The 17,097-nt window shown below is 38.2% G+C and overlaps 1 protein-coding gene across 3 annotated transcripts in view; it reads right to left on the bottom strand.

Moving 5' to 3' along the window:
* Positions 1-1,419: 1,419 nt before the first annotated feature.
* The window catches only part of LOC102233493 (estrogen-related receptor gamma-like), a 38,089-nt gene continuing 22,411 nt past the window's right edge, over positions 1,420-17,097 (bottom strand). For 2 of the 3 annotated variants that reach the window (XM_023347265.1, XM_014469206.2), the window contains exons 5-8: positions 12,956-13,066; positions 10,788-10,967; positions 4,134-4,403; positions 1,420-4,055 (exon numbers count right to left, since the gene is read on the bottom strand). In XM_023347265.1, the coding sequence (XP_023203033.1) occupies positions 3,811-4,055; positions 4,134-4,403; positions 10,788-10,967; positions 12,956-13,066 (806 nt within the window). In that variant the 3' untranslated portion in view covers positions 1,420-3,810. The remainder of the gene's footprint in view (positions 4,056-4,133; positions 4,404-10,787; positions 10,968-12,955; positions 13,067-17,097) is intronic. The other variant, XM_023347264.1, reaches the window with a different exon arrangement.

Here is a 17,097-nt window from a genome sequence, read left to right as displayed (position 1 = left end):
AACTTCATATCGAGACCAAATATCTGTGGAAGCAGCAATAAACTCTCTCATAACTTACGTCAAACATACAGTATAATTGTATATATTTTATACATAATAATTTTAAAGAACAGAGTTCTAAATTCTAAATTCTGAAGATAAATGAGTGTGTTTGGATGGATGGAAGTCTGGATGGATGGACAGATGGATGGATGGTGATGATGAATAAATTCTACACATTTTCCAAACCTGGGAAATGCTTAGAATCAAATTCCAGACTTTTCCAGACTAAGTAGTGAGTTTGTAAAAGGAAGCCATAGACAATTAAATAATTATTTTAGACTCCTTGAGCCTGTAGCCCAACCATCGCTGCTCCGTTTCAAAGCCCCCCCCCCCTCCCTCCTAAATAAAGCCTCACTTCATTTGATTTATTTTCACAGAGCAGCTATTCTCTGCTTAATATCCTAATCAGCATTCATACCTTGCTGTGATGATTCGGGACAATGCTTTTTTATTGAGGAAGTGATCTCATCCTTGAGTGCCAGAATCAGCCTTTTTTTTTTTACAGCCCATCTCCTCGGGAGGCCTCATCCATCAGCGGAGGTGTGTGTCGCCCCGACACATACTAACCCATTTACACACAGGAACATACGGGAATACATCACTCAAGATGGCTAACTCGCTTACTGACAGCTGATGTGGTGAAAATTCTCCAGCTTGTCCCCGAATCCCCCGGAGCGTTCAACGATGTTTTAAGGACAGATGAATTCAGCTGGCAGAAACGGGGGTGGGTGAGGGTTCAGTTGGATTTGGATCAGCTTGGGTCACTTCATCCATCTTCATTGTTTAAGGCAGGAGTCTCGGACCCCGGTCCTCAAGTCGTGCCGTTTTTAGATGCGTCTCTGCTCCGACACGGCTGATGGAAATGGTCCAACTACCTTCTCAGCATGTTATATTGTTCTGCAGAGGCCTGCTGGAGAAGCATCATTTGATTCGGCTGTGTTAGACCAGAGCATGCCAGATACGAAACCTTGAGGACTGCCTTCGGACACCGGTTTAAGGTTTAGCTGACCTGCCCTCATCTTTGCAGCTTTTAAACAATATTTCTGCTGAAATCAGAAGCTAAGAGATGATTTTTTTCCCCTCAGGATCTCTACATGACAAGGCAATGAGTGCGATGTTAAGCTCAATACCGTCATCTCTCTCTCTCTCTTTGGGCCCACTTTTCGACTTCATTACATTACCGCTGTTAATTATAAATCTTCATCCAACTGGGCTCGGATGGCCTAAATGTGCCATAATGGGCCGAACATGGAAATAAGAGTTCATTGTCAGGCTGAGGCAGAATAGACTGCGCCCACTTACCAGCTCTTAATGAATTCCCTTCGCTTTTATTGAGGAAGAAGACACTCAGATATTATGAGCTTTGCATTAAGGGGATCGTCTTTATTGCCCAAGAATCCACCTGAGAATGAAACAGCACTGCTCAGCTCCTGCAGGGGAGAGAAGAATCCGCTCACATCTGTAAAACCCCGCTGTTGGCATAAGACATGATGTACATACAGCAAATCTTACATGACAAACATTTAAAACCGACCATATTGGTGCCGTTTGACCCTAAATCTGAAAGGTTCGCCCCCTCACCATCCTCCCCACCACACACTCCTCCTTCGAGATGTGTGGCGGGAGACAAATTTCAGAGACTCTTCACACAACAAACACACGCTAGCAGATTAACAGAGTGCCACCACCAGGTTCCCCAAACATTATGGCTAAAATGAAATCAGTGCACACGTTTGATCCTACACACAGACTTCTACTATAGAAAAGACATCAACTTGCTTCCCTAATTACAGATCTACAGTTCTGGTCAGAAGTTTACAGAAACGTTTCAGGTGCATGACTGTAAGTTTGGTCCTTTAAAGATGCATGTGAACTGTTCCTTTTTTTTTTTTTTCTTGCCCAGGGCATTTTTTGAAAACACAAAATGTGCACATGCAAGTTTGTGTTAATTGTACATTTTCTCTGATCCATAGAGGTACAAAATTATGCTTACATGCAAATTCATAACATGGCGTTAGCCTGTTGTTTCCCCCCCATCTCCCATTGGAATCATTGACTTGTTAGAATACCCAGCTGTATTTAGATTAAAGAAACCAGGATTAAACTGGAAGATTGCTAAACATTAGCATCACTATCTAGTGAAGCCAGTTTAACATCAACATGGACTGAATGAGTATTTAGAAAAAGAAGAATCCTCTACCAAATCAACACCAAATATACAGTCAAAATTCCTCTTCTTCTCCCTGGACAATCATTTGAGACACATTTTACACTATTTGGTCAGTGACAAAAGGTTTGTTTGGATGAGTCAAGGTAAGGCTTTTAAATCTAAGAACATCTGTAAAGCATGGTGGCTGTGGTGCCATGCTGTGGAAATGTTTTGTAGTCATTTGTACTCGTACAGTAAACGGGACAATGTCATAGGTGAACCAACTTCACCACAAACCAACAGCTAGATGGTTGAAACTTGGACACAGTTGGATGTCCCCACACATTTAAACTGGTTTTAGAAGCAATAAAGCGGGTTAATATGAAGCCTCTGTAATGTTCCTTTTCTCGCCCTAGTTGAAAATGTATGGACTATGCTTATGTTGACGCAGGCTACACAAACTGTGGCCGAGGTGCGATTTCCTAAGAAACATTTAGCAAAGTCTTAGTTGTTAGAGGGTATGCATATAATTAGGTCTTTATGGATGAGAGAAAGTCCTCCATAAATTAAAAATTCTTCCAGATTTTAAATAATTAAAAAATATCAACCAAGTTCAATAAAAACAGTTCATATGAATCATTAAAGGTCCGAAGTTAACACAGCGTGTAAACTTTTGAAGTGAACTATACATTATGGCAGCCTTTTTTTTGTTTGTTTGTTTTACATGAAGTCATATTACTGTTCTGCACAACTCTATGATATTATGCACTTCAATGGTAATATCATGATATGGTGTCAGTTATCTGTGCTGCAGCAGAGAAGCTAGTAAAAAAATGATCTCACAATAATATTAGTTAAAAATCTTAAAAAATTATCCTCTTGCTGCAACAGCCCATTTGTAAATAAAAGAAACAGAACAGAGCCACAAATAAATAAATATTACTTTGCTGTAGTACTGTTGCATCGTGAAGATAAAGTACTCTTTCCCTGAAAATGCCTGGTAAAATATTAATGCTAGTAATAATAATAATAACAACAATCCCCTCCTTCACCTGTGCATGAAGGGAGATAGATGCTTTTGCTATACAATAAAGCAAGGGAGCAGGGTTTTATGAACATTTCATAGGCCACATCAAAATATCATGGACATCTGCTGGTATAACTCAATAATAAAGAGTCTTTACTCTTTGGCAAGACTAACAGTATATAACTACCATTACAACAACAACAAAAAAAATCTTATCATTAATGTTCTCTAAACCACTAGGATGCAGATTATACAGGCTTCAAGATGAGCAAAATAATCCAGAAGGATCTTCAAGTATCAAGTGTTTCTTAAAATGATTTTAAAGAAATAAGGTTTGGCATATAATTGTAAATATCTGAAGAAGGCGCGATTCTTCTGCTTTTAAGCCATCTGTCCCATAAGTCAACGGGTTAGCACACTTGAACCAATTTCACTGTTTTTTTATAGGAAACAGGAGGGCTGTGTCTCCAAAAAAGAAAAGAATATTAATTAGGAAGCGAGCTAAAATGGACGAATACACAGAGTCGCGAACCCACTATTTACCAATATGCCTCGCTTCTTCTCACAAAGCAGCGGACAGCTCTGTTTCTGATCAAGCTTTGGCCTCGAGGAGCTCGAGGAAGAGTTTGTGCATCGGCACGCGGCCGTCCTGTTTGATGCTGCAGAAATGCTGGACAGCGCGAGCGGCCGTCTGACGGAGAAGAGGGAGGGTCATGATCAGCTTTCCGGCACGCCGACAGTCCTCAGGGTGGTGCGTGGCCTCATGGTCCTGCAGGGCCCCATGAAGGACGTCTTGAAGTCTCTGAACTGCCTCAGAGTCCTCGATTTGCATGGAGTCTGAAAGTAAAAGGGATCGGGTTAAAGCTGTGAAAGATTTTTTTTTTTTTGGATTCAGAGTCAAATCAAAAGTAGTACCTGAATTTGCGAGAGCGATGGCCTTGAGGAGCACAAACTCCTCCTTTTCCAGACCCATGCTTTTGTACTTCTTTACCAGCTGCAGGATTGCATTGTTCAGATCAAACAGCCCAGCCAGTTTGGATTGCTCCTCGTCCATAATGTAGTCCTCGGCATAAACCAGTTTGTCCTCCATGACCAGCGAGCGAAACACCACCCGAAGGATCAGGATCTCCATCCATCCGCTTTGCAGGAGACTCATCTGGTCAGCTAAGGAGAGGGTGGGGAAGCCTAGAAAAAGAAACAAATGAAAGGACACATTTACGGCATTTGCCAGGGATAGAATGGGGTAAGCCTGAGCAGGTGAGGTAGAATAATCTGAAGAAAAACTAGATATGGTCTTCAAAATCTAACATCCTAAACACTCCATAGCCACAGTGAAACATGGTAGTGGAAGCAAAATGCTGTTTCACATGAGGAGAAATTTAAAAAGTAATGTTCACAGGCAGTTTCTGTCCAATCAGATTGAGTCTAAGCTATTTTATAAAAAAAGAACGGGTATCTGTATGAGCAAAGTCTACTTCACAAAGATGATCAACTTGATGTTGATCTGTCATATAATCACAACAAAATGCATTTAAAATTGTGGTTGTTAAGTGACAAAATGCAAAAAAGTTTAAATCCATTTTATAACATGTTTAGAAGCTTTGCAAGGTATAAAAGGATTGACAGAAAGCTTAGGTGTTTTTTGTGTGAAATATTCATTACTATTACCGCAAAATATACCTGCAGCAATATAATTTTACTTTTGAAATAGCCACACAGTAAAGGGCATAACGAAGGACAGAAGGATTTTGTGGCACATTTGATGAATCCCTGCAGGACACGTCAACTTTGATTGACAATTACATCCAGCTGGAGGTTATTAAACCCACTTACTGCCTCGCATGTACCTCCACACACACACGCACACCCACGCACAGGTTTACTGTAATTAAACAGAAGATTTTACAGAAGAAGGGAGGGGAGGGCATGTTGTTTGTATTTTTGACACCACCCTTGATTGCTATCAGAATCCACGGCTCTTTAAAATCCCTGCAGCGGCGCTGGCGCCCCGTTTCCCCACCCTGGCCCCGAGATGGATTGGAAACGCTGCGAGTGCACAATTTCATACGTCGATAGGGATCAGTATTCTGTAGCAGAGCCATTGATCAGGAGACCTGTGTGAATCTGTGCTAGATGAAATCTCAAGCACGTTATTGATAAACCGAATGATAAAAGTTCAATTGTTGATAAGGGAAACGTTTCAGATAAATGAAGAAGTTGTTCATGATAAATTTAAATGAGGCATAAAATATCAAAAAGTGGGACAGAAACAGCTAAACTAAAAGCTTTTTGGTTCAATTTGGCCTATAAAATGTAAAACTATTAAGAAAAGATCCAAAATAACCCACCATTTTTGTGAGTTTCAAATTTCATTTTCAAATTTCAGTCCCCAGTACCAGCTCATTTAAAGTAACTCTTAAGTTCTCCAGGAAATATTCTTGAAGACACTAAGCAAATTAGTTTGTTTGCTCCAAACTCTACATAGGAAACATTTTCCCTCCAGACAGAAACATGTCAAATATACCCTCCACATTTGCTTGACATATAAAGAGAAGCACAGCTAGTTTATATCACCACATGTTAAGACAGTTGTCACCCAACAGTCGCTTTAATCACACACATATTTCACAGCCAGTGCTGCATCGCAGACTCAAAATGGCCAAAACCAAAGAGGGCAGTTGGTCTTTAGCCAGCTCGTCTTCCAGTTTGCCCCTTAGACTTCACACCACATCACTGTCAATCTGCCTGATAGGAGGTGACACAGAGGAGTGGGTGCAGCCAGGGCAGTAGCCCGCCCATCACACTCACCTCCCCCTGGGCAAAGAACTCACATGGCCTGGGACACTTCACCCAGGACCCCGGGCCAAGCAGCAACGGGGGCCGCTGTGTGTTCTGCCACTCATCCAGAGCTGATGTGACACGGCCATTACGCTGCTAGGTAGGGCCGGCCGGACTGTTATTCAAGTAGCCTTTTCCCTGTGTTTGAGCCTCTTTTCTTTGTTTAATCGCACTTTTTTATTTTGTTCATCCACATTTAAGATTAACTGGCTTGAAACCATTGCGTATTTTTGCAATCAGATGCGTAAAATAATCACATTATTTATCAAAAAGAGGGGAAGACATATATCAATTGTGATAACTATACAATGAACTGTAATTAATAAAGTTTGGAAGATGTAATCCTGTTTGCTCATCCAAAACAGTAATTAGATGTTTCCTCAAATATATAAACCCTGATAACTATATTGGTGTTTGGACTTTAAGTTTTATCAATGTCTATGTTCTGATCATTTCTTTACTGTATGCTTCCCCATTTCTTGCCGCCTTAGTCTATCCCCTGTTTCAGTTTAGTTAATCTCATTGTTTATGTTTGTATTTATTTCTTTGGAGTGGTTTTTCTTACAGTTTACTGCTTAGGTTCAGGTTTCCTTTCCCCATTTTCATTCTCATTGCTTTGCTTTATTTTTCACCTCTGCCTCAGTCTCCCCTATAGGTTTTTTCCCCAAGCTGTGTCCACTCCCCTGTCATTAGCTCCTCTGGTTCCTTTGTGATTTCTCCTCAGTAAATTCAAGCTCTCAGGTTATATTGCTCTCCACTTGCTCCTTCTGTTTAACTCCGGTTCCCATGCAGTGTTTATACCGTTTGGAAGTTTTGTTTCTTGTCTTTACTAAAATTATGAACTCTATTACAATTCCTTCTTCCTGTTTGAATTTTGGCCACCGCTGCTAAAATAGGATCAACTGTTGAATAGTACAATTATAACATTAAATTGTGGAGTCTGAATCTCATGCATAGACTTGATTCACTGGCTTGACTTAATGATGATACCCTCTATGAAGCTTGTTCCTTTGTAAAATGTTGATTAACTCTTTAATCTCTCTGATTATAGAGAGGGAGGTCTCTTTAATCTCGCGCCACCACAAGATGCCGGTCCATCTGAAGACTAAAGTATATAGGAATGTTTTGCAACCAAAATCTGAGAAGTCGTGAGGATTCCAACTGTTTGGTATGACCATGCAATGAACTGTCAGTAGTCCTGCAAGCTTTGGATCTCTGCCTAAAAAGACACCGGCTACATGGACAACCCAAGAAGGAGCGGCTGGGTGGACACGTGAGTTTCCAACATAACCCCCAATTACACGCTCAATCGAGAGAAGAAACCTCCCAAAACAATAAACCCTGCAACTGAAGGACACAAAGAAAATTACGACACATAGATTTAAGCAAAAATATTAAATATTCCTCCCTAAATTTGGTCATTCTCAAGTACACATTGTTATTTTGCATAGAATTAGATTTAGACCTAATATGTCATTCTGCTCAGAAATACAGACAAAAGAAACTTGCAGTCAGGTAAGAGCAGAAAGTAATGTTCCTTCAGTTTTCACAACGTGTTTTTCCAGGAAAATAATATTCTAACATTTTTGTAAGCAGCGGAAAAAGTGTTGTGGCGTTGTTATTGCCAGAGAATCAGAAAACTACAAATTTTAAACCCTCAACCAGTCCATGCCTGCGGTAGGACTGGTTCAGACTAATTACTGTATCCTTTTTCCAGCTTCATTGGAAAGAAAAACAGACTTCTCCAGCATCAGCTGGTCAAACTGGTTTGGGTTTACTCATCCAAATCAGGGAAAAATAATGATCAGGCACATTTCCTAGAATGTAAAAAGTTACTCACTGAACTTTCCGACAGTGTATTTCTACATAATTTTAGAAGCTCTTGGACGTTTCACTGAGAAACAGGTTTACCAGTGATGGTGTCGTCACTTTTTCCATCTCGAAGTAAAACTGAAAGGCTGCTCAACACCACCATGTTCTGTGAAAATAATGTGTTACCTAAGGAGCAAACTACTGGTTTCCATTTAACTTTACTGTTTTTGCCTTTAAGTATTTCTAGTTTCTTTCCAAACTTGCCTGATGGGTTTTGTTAGATTAATGTATTTTTGGTGTCATTTCAGAATGAAAAATGTCTTCCTTCTCCTGTCCTTTACCCCTCTGGTGGGTATCTGCTGTGGTCGCAGCCGCCGCTCACCGCTGCTCCGCTCCCTCAGCAAAGGGCTACAAATATAAACCCGTCAATCGGACTCCATTTGTCTGGGGGAGCAGTCAGCAGCGAGCTGGGGGAGATGTATAAAGGGAGGAGGTGAATTTCTTCCAAAACAAGAGTACGGAAATGCTGATGAGGAACAAACAGCCAAATGCCTCTTATCAAATTTTGAGAAAAAGATGCAGGGGAAAATATAGTAGAACGATACGAGCACTCACACGCACCTGTTTTGTTTGTTTTGTAAGCATTTCAGAGACAAGACATCAACAAAGAGCCCAGGTGTTTCGCTGGTGATGTTTTGGGTGTGAATAACACTGCTGATAAAGCGGAGAAAAGGGGGATGATAAGAACTGATTAACCAAGAAAAGCTGTAAAATAGAATCCCGTATTTAAGTTTCTTATAGGACTGTGCAAACACTTCTCTGAAGCTTTCCAGTATTTTACCAACAGAAATATACAAAGCGCGACCATATGTCGCTAATTATGAAAGTATTTTTGGTGACTTTTTTTTAAATTAGCTTATACGCTAATTTAAAAAGCGTATAAGCTAAGCTACCATGGTAGAAATCTACCATTTCTACCATGGTAGAAATCCTATGGTAGGATTTCTACCATAGTTTTAAAAGAATTCCCTTGGCTTTTTGACCTAGCTGTTAGCCTTTAAAGTATATTTGAGTGAGAAAATTAACAACCATAATTTCTGTTTCTAAGCAAAAGCCTGGTTTAGTGTAGAATTTCACTTTTTTATAGATAAAAGTTTTAGTTTTGGACTGGAGGTGAAATTAAACTCATCATTTAGCAAAAAGCATTGTCTGTGAGACTGAGAAACATTTTTTTTCAAAAACATAAATTAAGCGCGTTATTTATAAAAAAGGAAGAAGAAAAAATTCAGCACCATAATTAATAAATGAGATTACTTTGGATTTTTTTTTTTTTTTTTTTTAATCCCGGTGGTTAAATGAGATGACAGTAATGCATTGCAGCTTTTATGTGTTTGAATTGTAATATTTTACTGTTCTGAGGAGGTCCTGTATTTACTAACAGTCTAGTGTGAAATAAAGGGGAACTATTTATTTAATTTATAAGAACCATTTGAAGTGACTAATACAAGTGGTGCAGCAAAATGCAGATGTCCTGCCTGAGGGAAATTACTGTGAAAGAGCTGCAATTTAAAATGGCTTGAGAAGGTAATGGTGGAAATCCTGGTATTATTAGTCATGTTAAAAATTAGATGGGGCAAGCCATTGTTCCTTTCACTGCACCTACGAAGTACTAAATACCAAACCCTTTGACTTGGGAATTACACTGAAAAGCACTAAAAAGTTGCAAATAAAACTTTACCTCTTACTTAAAGGAAACAATTACAGTTCACAGATATTACATTTATGTTCGGATGACTACAAAACCTTTACTTTTAAATAGCTTAGCAGCTTCTGGAAAGCCGAGACATTCACGGTCTCAAAGCTTCGCCAAAGTCAGTGAGGTGTACTATGATAATTCATCAACAGCAAGTCATTGTTATAAGATGTCTAACAAGTAGTTTCTGCAACTAAAGCAAGAGTAAACTGAAAATGTTTTAACTGTAAAAAAAATTGTGAATTTAACAGAACTGAACAACTTTTCGGGCTTTAGATCAGGCATTAATGTAAATAACTCAAAACGTGTTTGCTAGTTTTTGGTATTAGATTTATTTTGCAGTACCTACTTATGAATTTATATTTCCTGTTATTTACCATCTATGAACAAAAACTTAATTTTAATGTGGAAAAAAAACCTAAACTTCTCAATATAAATAAAAAAATGTTCATCATGTTGACCAAGATGATGAGCTTTGTGCTCACCGACTCTTATCTCAAATGAAAGTTTTGGATGGCTCATAACTACAAAAACATCCAATAAAACTCTCCAAATAGAAAATGATGAAACATTTGACTTTTTCTCCTCCGTTTCTGAGTTTAGCAAAATGCTTGTGCTCCCAACACAAACATCAGCTGAACAGGATGCTCAGTCTAGAGCAGAGGTACATCAGGCATTTTGTTCTAACTACTCAGTGAGAACAGACACACTTCTTCAGCTGAAGGGGGTAAAAAAAAACAAAAAACCTCCGCACGTCTCATCTGCTATTTCTGTGACAGAAGACAAGCTCAGTGTGTTCCAAGAGCCAGGAGGATTTCTGTAATTCAGACCTGACAGGGAGGCGGCCACGGCCCAGGAAACAAATTAAAACTTCCATGTGGCCATTGGTCATCTGGTTGGTGTGGGAACACTTTGGTCAGGAAGGGCATGGCACGCAATTTACAGCATGCTGGCATGCACAGACACACACATAGAGGATGACTGACAGATAACAGACAGCCAACCCCTGCCCCCCTCTTCCCCCGCTCTTTTGGGCCGTCTTGGCAGCCACAAGTCAGAACAATCCCTTCTCTGATCTGATTAGGGACTTAGTCAACCTAATGTGTGTGTCGGCTTGTGTGAGAGAACTATGAGTGAGAGAGAGAGAGGGAGAGGGAGATTCATACCAGGGATATGTTTGGCCCAGCCGATGTTGACCACCAGCTCTCTGTCTGCCAGGTCGCACAGCGTGGTCAGAGCCTTGATGTCGCTCTCGGGTACCGTGGGGTCCGGCATGGCGAAGATGCTCTCCGGCTCGGCTACTAGCAGCAGGGATACCACCTTGTTTTCCACTGCACCTACAAAAACTGCAAAAGTTTATTATTGTTACAATGTTTTCATTTTAACAGTGAGATAAATAAAGATAAAGAGGGAAGACATTACTGGAACCAGTCAGAGTACCAGAAAGAAATATGAAATATGCACAGAAAAATATTTCTGTCAAAGTATAATGGTGAAAAATGATCCACACCATCAGAAGGTTTCTTGACACTAGCTACGTTTCCAATAGAAATCTTTGCGCAAATCTTTGTCAGCTAATGTCAAAAATTGCAATGGTAGTGTTTCCTTTAAATAAGAAATTAAATTAAAATCACAAGTGAATAAGGTTGTTCATGCGGTGAGTCATTAGAAATCATGGCAGTGATAAATCTAAACACTTATATGAGATATAACCATAATTCAGTCATGGCTAAGCCATCAGAGGAAACGTCTTACTCAGGCGTTGAAGTGACAAGCCCCTTATGCTTGGGAGCGACTACGCATCCAGCATTTGGGAAAATTGTAGTCAGCGATTTTACAGAAGAGATATGAATTCGACACGTTGGAATGACACACAACTTTTTATGTACTGTGCGATGCTGTGAAAGATCTGGTGGAGCCAGCTGTACATTGTCTGAAAAACAAACCATCATCTTCCTACAACTTCCCACTGATTTTTTTTATTGTTTTTGCCAGTAGTAACATTTCATGTGACTCGTCTGACAAGTAAAAAAGTGTTTCCAGTACAGTTTTGCAAAATACATCTATTTTGACATGGCCAAAAAACCACATCATCCCACCACAAACACTTTTTTTAATCAAAACATTTTAGTTGTTTGTTTTTTTCAAAATTGCCATGTTTCCATTAAGCAAATTTACTTTTGTAATTTCAATTTGCACAAACCTATGGCTAATGGAAACACAGGAAACACACAATCGAGCCTCAAACAGCTATGCTAAAGTGCCAGCTACATATTTGAAAAGAAAAAAAAAAACATTAAAAACTTTAACAACTTGAGTCTGGGTTTGGACAGAATGACAATGATCATAACCATACATCCAAAGCTAGATAAAAAATCAGTTAAAACAAGGCACATTCAAGGGTAAGACTGAATCAATCATTTCACCTGCTGCCACCAAACTGGTGCCAAAACAAAGAATAGCCTCAAGCTGGCGACACACAGGACATGTCAGAGTTGTTGTCACCTGCATAAGGGGATGAAGTGCAGCACAGCATAGCAGTTTCCACATTGTGACGTGTGTGTGTGTTGTACAGGGATCCCTGAAACTTCCCATTTTTCTAGGGCACTAACAGAGTTCAGGCCTCTAATAACCAGAAGACAACCAGGACTAAAGAACAGGAAGGGAGTTTAGCAGCGGAAATGGAGCTTGAGAAAACAACAGTAGTGCAGATTGATGGTTTGATTGAGCTCCAACTGTACCTTGACTGAACTGTACATGTAAATGTAATGACTGATGCAAAATCGTTGGGCCTGCTAATGAGTCATTTGAAAGTAAATTTTCTGCTATGTTGATAGTCCTTGGTGTAGCAACTGGCTGCTCCAGTCATCGACTCCCATTCATTTTCAACAGTTCTTGTGATTGTCAGACGAAAGACGAACAATTATTGATGAAATCACTCAAGCTCCTGGTTGCTGCAAGCAAGTCGCATTTTTTTTTCTTAACTGAAAAAAGTAAAATTTTATAATTACTTCATTTGACAATTTAAGTAAAAGACAGAAGCTACTGTATGTAATGTGATATTAGTTCATTTTCTTATATAAACTAACTCTCCAGGAGGAAGAAAGGGAAACAATTTCAATAGAAAGTGTCTCTGCCTTGTCTTAAATGTAAAAGTAGTTCTCACATAAAAATCTAAATTTGTTAAGTGAGTAATGATAGCTTCCCAGAGTTCAAAGGAAACCTAGCTTCGCTGTTGCTAAGTCTTAAGCTCAAACAAAACGTGGAGCTCATCTAACCATAATTAAAGTCTATTAAATCAGAGGAACAACTTTCCCATTCTTTTTATACTTACATGTTTTTTTCTGTGGCAAGTTGTTCTGTGGGTGCAGATAGGGGCTGTTCTCAGCATCTATTCTCCTCTTGTACTTCTGCCTGCCTCCTCGAACCCGGTCCAGGCGCACACCTACATATGTAAACATAATCACAGGATGTTAATGACGATGTTTGCTTAGCCACACCATAAATGCATAAATACACAAACACTCAGGCCCTCATATGATAATGTTACATGTACAGTAAATAAAACAATTCATACAGGTGCGTCCCAATACATTGGCATATCATTGAAAAGAAACGTATGAAATTACACGCAGCAATATATTTCAAGTATTTATTTCTGCCACCCAAAATTATAATTTTCAGATATTTGTAATGTTTTGTAACCTCAACGAAAAACATTTTTAACATAGAAATGTTGCATTCTTGATAAGTATATTCATTATATTTTATCTTCTTTTGCATGAACTGTGGCATGGTTTATTAATTCAGTTCATATGTATTTGTACGCATTTGGGACTTCTCATCTTCCTCTTTTGCTGGTAAGTCAGTCACAGTCATGCCGAGGTCATTAAAGTAGGTATTGGTACTTTGGGCCAGTCCAATGTTCTGCTACAAAAATCCATGATTATCTCCATAAAGCTTGTTGGAAACTGAACATGAACTTTTGACCAAGACCAGCAGAGGAGACAGCTTATCAAATCATCACTTATTGTGTAAATTTCATGCTGGACTTCAAGCAAATGAAAAATAAATGTATATCTTTGCACCACTGAACAAACTCCTTAATCTCATAAGACAAGTTAATTACACAAGTTTGTGTGTAGTGACTCTTGAATTGACTTTACTCCATAATTTACTCCAGGTTGTGGTGATGTCTACGTTTTTCTAGATTTTTTTTTTCCTTCCATTAACTTCCAATTCATGTCCTTATCTTATGGCTATAATCATCAAAATATACAGAAATAAACACTTGAAATATGTCACTTGGTATGCAATGAACCACATTTTAACTTAAATACTGAAATAACTGAACATTGATTATAGTCAAATTTATTTAAATTCACTGAAATTATTTTTTTGTCAAAAGTTTTCTTCATTTCTGATAAATAAATTAACTGTAAATTAATTCCAGAAAATTTCTCAAAAGATATTTAAAATTGAGCAACATTTATATAGTAAGATCATCCAAATTCAAACGTCTTCAACATTGCTTTCTCTGTTACATTTGGAGCCAGAATAGTGTTTGACATTGATGTGACATTTTATCGAGTCAGTCAATGGGCGAAAGGCTCCCACGTTAAATCCATTAAACCAGTGGGATGTTGTCCAGTCAACAGCCCACATGTACTGCCGATCTCAAGGAGACCGGACAGAACGGGCCAAATGCTGGAGCGGAAACATGCATCCTGTAAGATGACACCCGAAAACCTCGGAGGGGCCAGTGACAAATGCTCATCTTAACAAGCACTGCGACAACGTGATGACGGAGATTTAGGGGTGTGTGGGTGTGTGTGTGTGTGTCAGCCAGGGGAGAGGCCGGTCATGTTCACAGAGGAGGAACAGACACACTGTGAATCTCACCAACTGCGGAGAAATTGCTTTATGCAGGGGGTGTGAATGTGACTCAGGAAGCCTTCAGTAGTGGTGTTGGGTTTCTGGGTCTGCAGAGTGTAAATAGCCATAGTGTCCCTGAATAGATCTATAATGGCATCTGTAAGAGACACATTGAGGCTATTATTTCCCCTTTTGACACCTCCCAGCAATATTCTGTCCCTTTAACTTGTTATTCTGACTTGTACAGATATTTTTACAGAACACGCAACAAAAATTAAGGAGTAAAAAAAAAATAAAAAATAGCAGTGTCTTCTTAATCGGGCATGTAAAGATTTGTGGGGTTTTATTAGTTCCGTGCCATTGACTTGTAAAGCTATTTTGTTTTATTTTATATGTCTGCCATTACTACAACTATAAATTTGATATAATGCTTTATCAGTTAATGTCCCATGAATAGATATTAAATGGAAGAGAGAATTGTGGATAACAGTGTTGGTATGAATTATGTGCCTTACAACCCTTATGACAAATAAAGTACGCTTAAAAAGAATATATGTTATCCTGAGAAATAAAATGTAGAATCATTGTTATGTTTGAAGATCCCATTATGAATTAAATCTAAATTAAAACATGTTTCCCAGCAAAAATATCTACATATTCAGATTTCCTGACTCATGAAGTTCAATGCAGCTGCCTGACTAGAATGCCATGTTTTCTTGTCTTTGCCATTTTGAAGAACACATAAGATAAATATACCTGTTTGTCAATGAGAAACAGGTCACAAATAAATAAAATGTATATTACTTAACTTAGACAAGTAAAGTGTAAATAAAAAATGCTTCAGTTACATTTACTTGATTGAAATTGTTGGGTAAAATAACATTTGGGAACAAAGTGTTTTTATATTGTTTTTAACTGGGATTTTCACTGAACAAATGTTGTAAAAGTAAAAGTTGGTCATTTTTGTTGCTGCAATAAAAGCTTAATTTATTTAGAGGCTTTAAAAACATCTTTACTCGAGGTGCGCATAAAAGGGGAGAATGCTGTTTAGTAAATATGACTGCTGCCACAGAAACAAAACTAACGTATTGTTGGTTTCCAAGGCCTGATTCTTCAAATTGTTTTCAGATTTTGGTCACTTTTTAAAAACATACCCAATATTAAAATATTTTTTAATTCTAATATTGTTTTCCCCCAGGATTTCCAGAAGCCTTTTCTTCAGTTGCCTTTCTCATCTTTAAGAGTTTTATTTAAGTGTCCCACTTGCTTTATAACAGCTTTAAGTTTCCTGAACTGCCACATTTATAATCCACTTAAATAGGGCTATGTTTCACCAATTAATGGTATCTACCTGCAGGAGGTCTCTGAGAGGTATATACGTTTTATCAGGAGTCATAACCTCTCCGCTTCCACTTGCCAAGGGGTCGGCAACATTTACACTGACAGCAGTTCTGTTTTGTTTTATGGTTAAATGAAAGAGCCATTACTTTCAATTCTTAGGTTTTAGAATGAAAAAAATCTGTAAGTTTATGGAATGAGAATGAATTGATTTTAATGATTTCCACATCAATAAAATACAAACAAACACGTTGTTTTCAATGTAATGACCAAATATTAGAGAACTTTTTTCTGCATTACTTGTGTCTTTCTGTTGGTAAAACCCAATCCTTACAGTACTTACAAATACAAAAAATACCTAAAACTGTTCTTTTTTTTTATTTATTATATATTGAAAACTTTTGAAAACTTTGCGCAGCTCAGCCACTGTGGATTTCCTCAAAAACCACCTGCAGCTTGAAAAACAGGATGAAATAAAGGAATTGCATGTAGGAGCAAAATAAGAGTACCAATTGGCAAAGAAGGACATTGACTAGAAACCATAAAAACAAAAGTTTCCTCTACCAGCTATCCTCTGAGAAGGACGAGAAGTCACAAGAGTGAAATCACCTATTTGCAAGTCAACTGTCCAAAGACAAACAGGACCATAAAACAGATTTAAAACTTTTGATAAGACTTTTACTTGCAGACAGTTGTTACATTTAAGCTTTTGTCAAATCAGATGGATCACTTAGCTTTACACAATAAGTCAATTTTCAAATCTGAGTGAAGCCATAAATTCGAATGTACTTATGTCTAATTTAAGTTTTTAAATATGAAACATGCTGAGGACTGGTGTTCAAAATAACATTTTTGAGACAGAAATTATTTAATATAAGCACAAAGAGTTCTTGACTTTAATTGTTTTCTTGTTGTTTATGTAAACAAGCAGTTAGTGACACATATTGTATCCATTACAGCTTGTTGTGAAACCAAAATAGAAAATAATGGCTTTTCATCACTTGCCTCACTGGCATCATATAACTGGAAACCTCAATGCAGAAACCAATAATTGAGAATAATTTAGGGATTAAAAGACACAGATGTGATTCCAAGAAGTCATAATCATGTTGTCATTGAAGTAAGTTTTGTAAATAGTTTAACAACTTGAATAAGCACAGTGTGCTGCCATTTTTCCCAGAGCCAACCAAACACTGAACTTAAACAGAGACTTAAGTTTCTATTTATATATTTTGTATTATGGGTGCCCAATATTGTTTCTGA

The sequence above is a fragment of the Xiphophorus maculatus genome, chromosome 15 (genome assembly GCF_002775205.1).
Source record: "Xiphophorus maculatus strain JP 163 A chromosome 15, X_maculatus-5.0-male, whole genome shotgun sequence".
In the NCBI taxonomy this organism is placed as follows: Eukaryota; Metazoa; Chordata; class Actinopteri; order Cyprinodontiformes; family Poeciliidae; genus Xiphophorus; species Xiphophorus maculatus.
The sequence above is the reverse complement of the archived record's forward strand: the minus strand, read 5'-3'. Positions and strand labels throughout refer to the sequence as shown.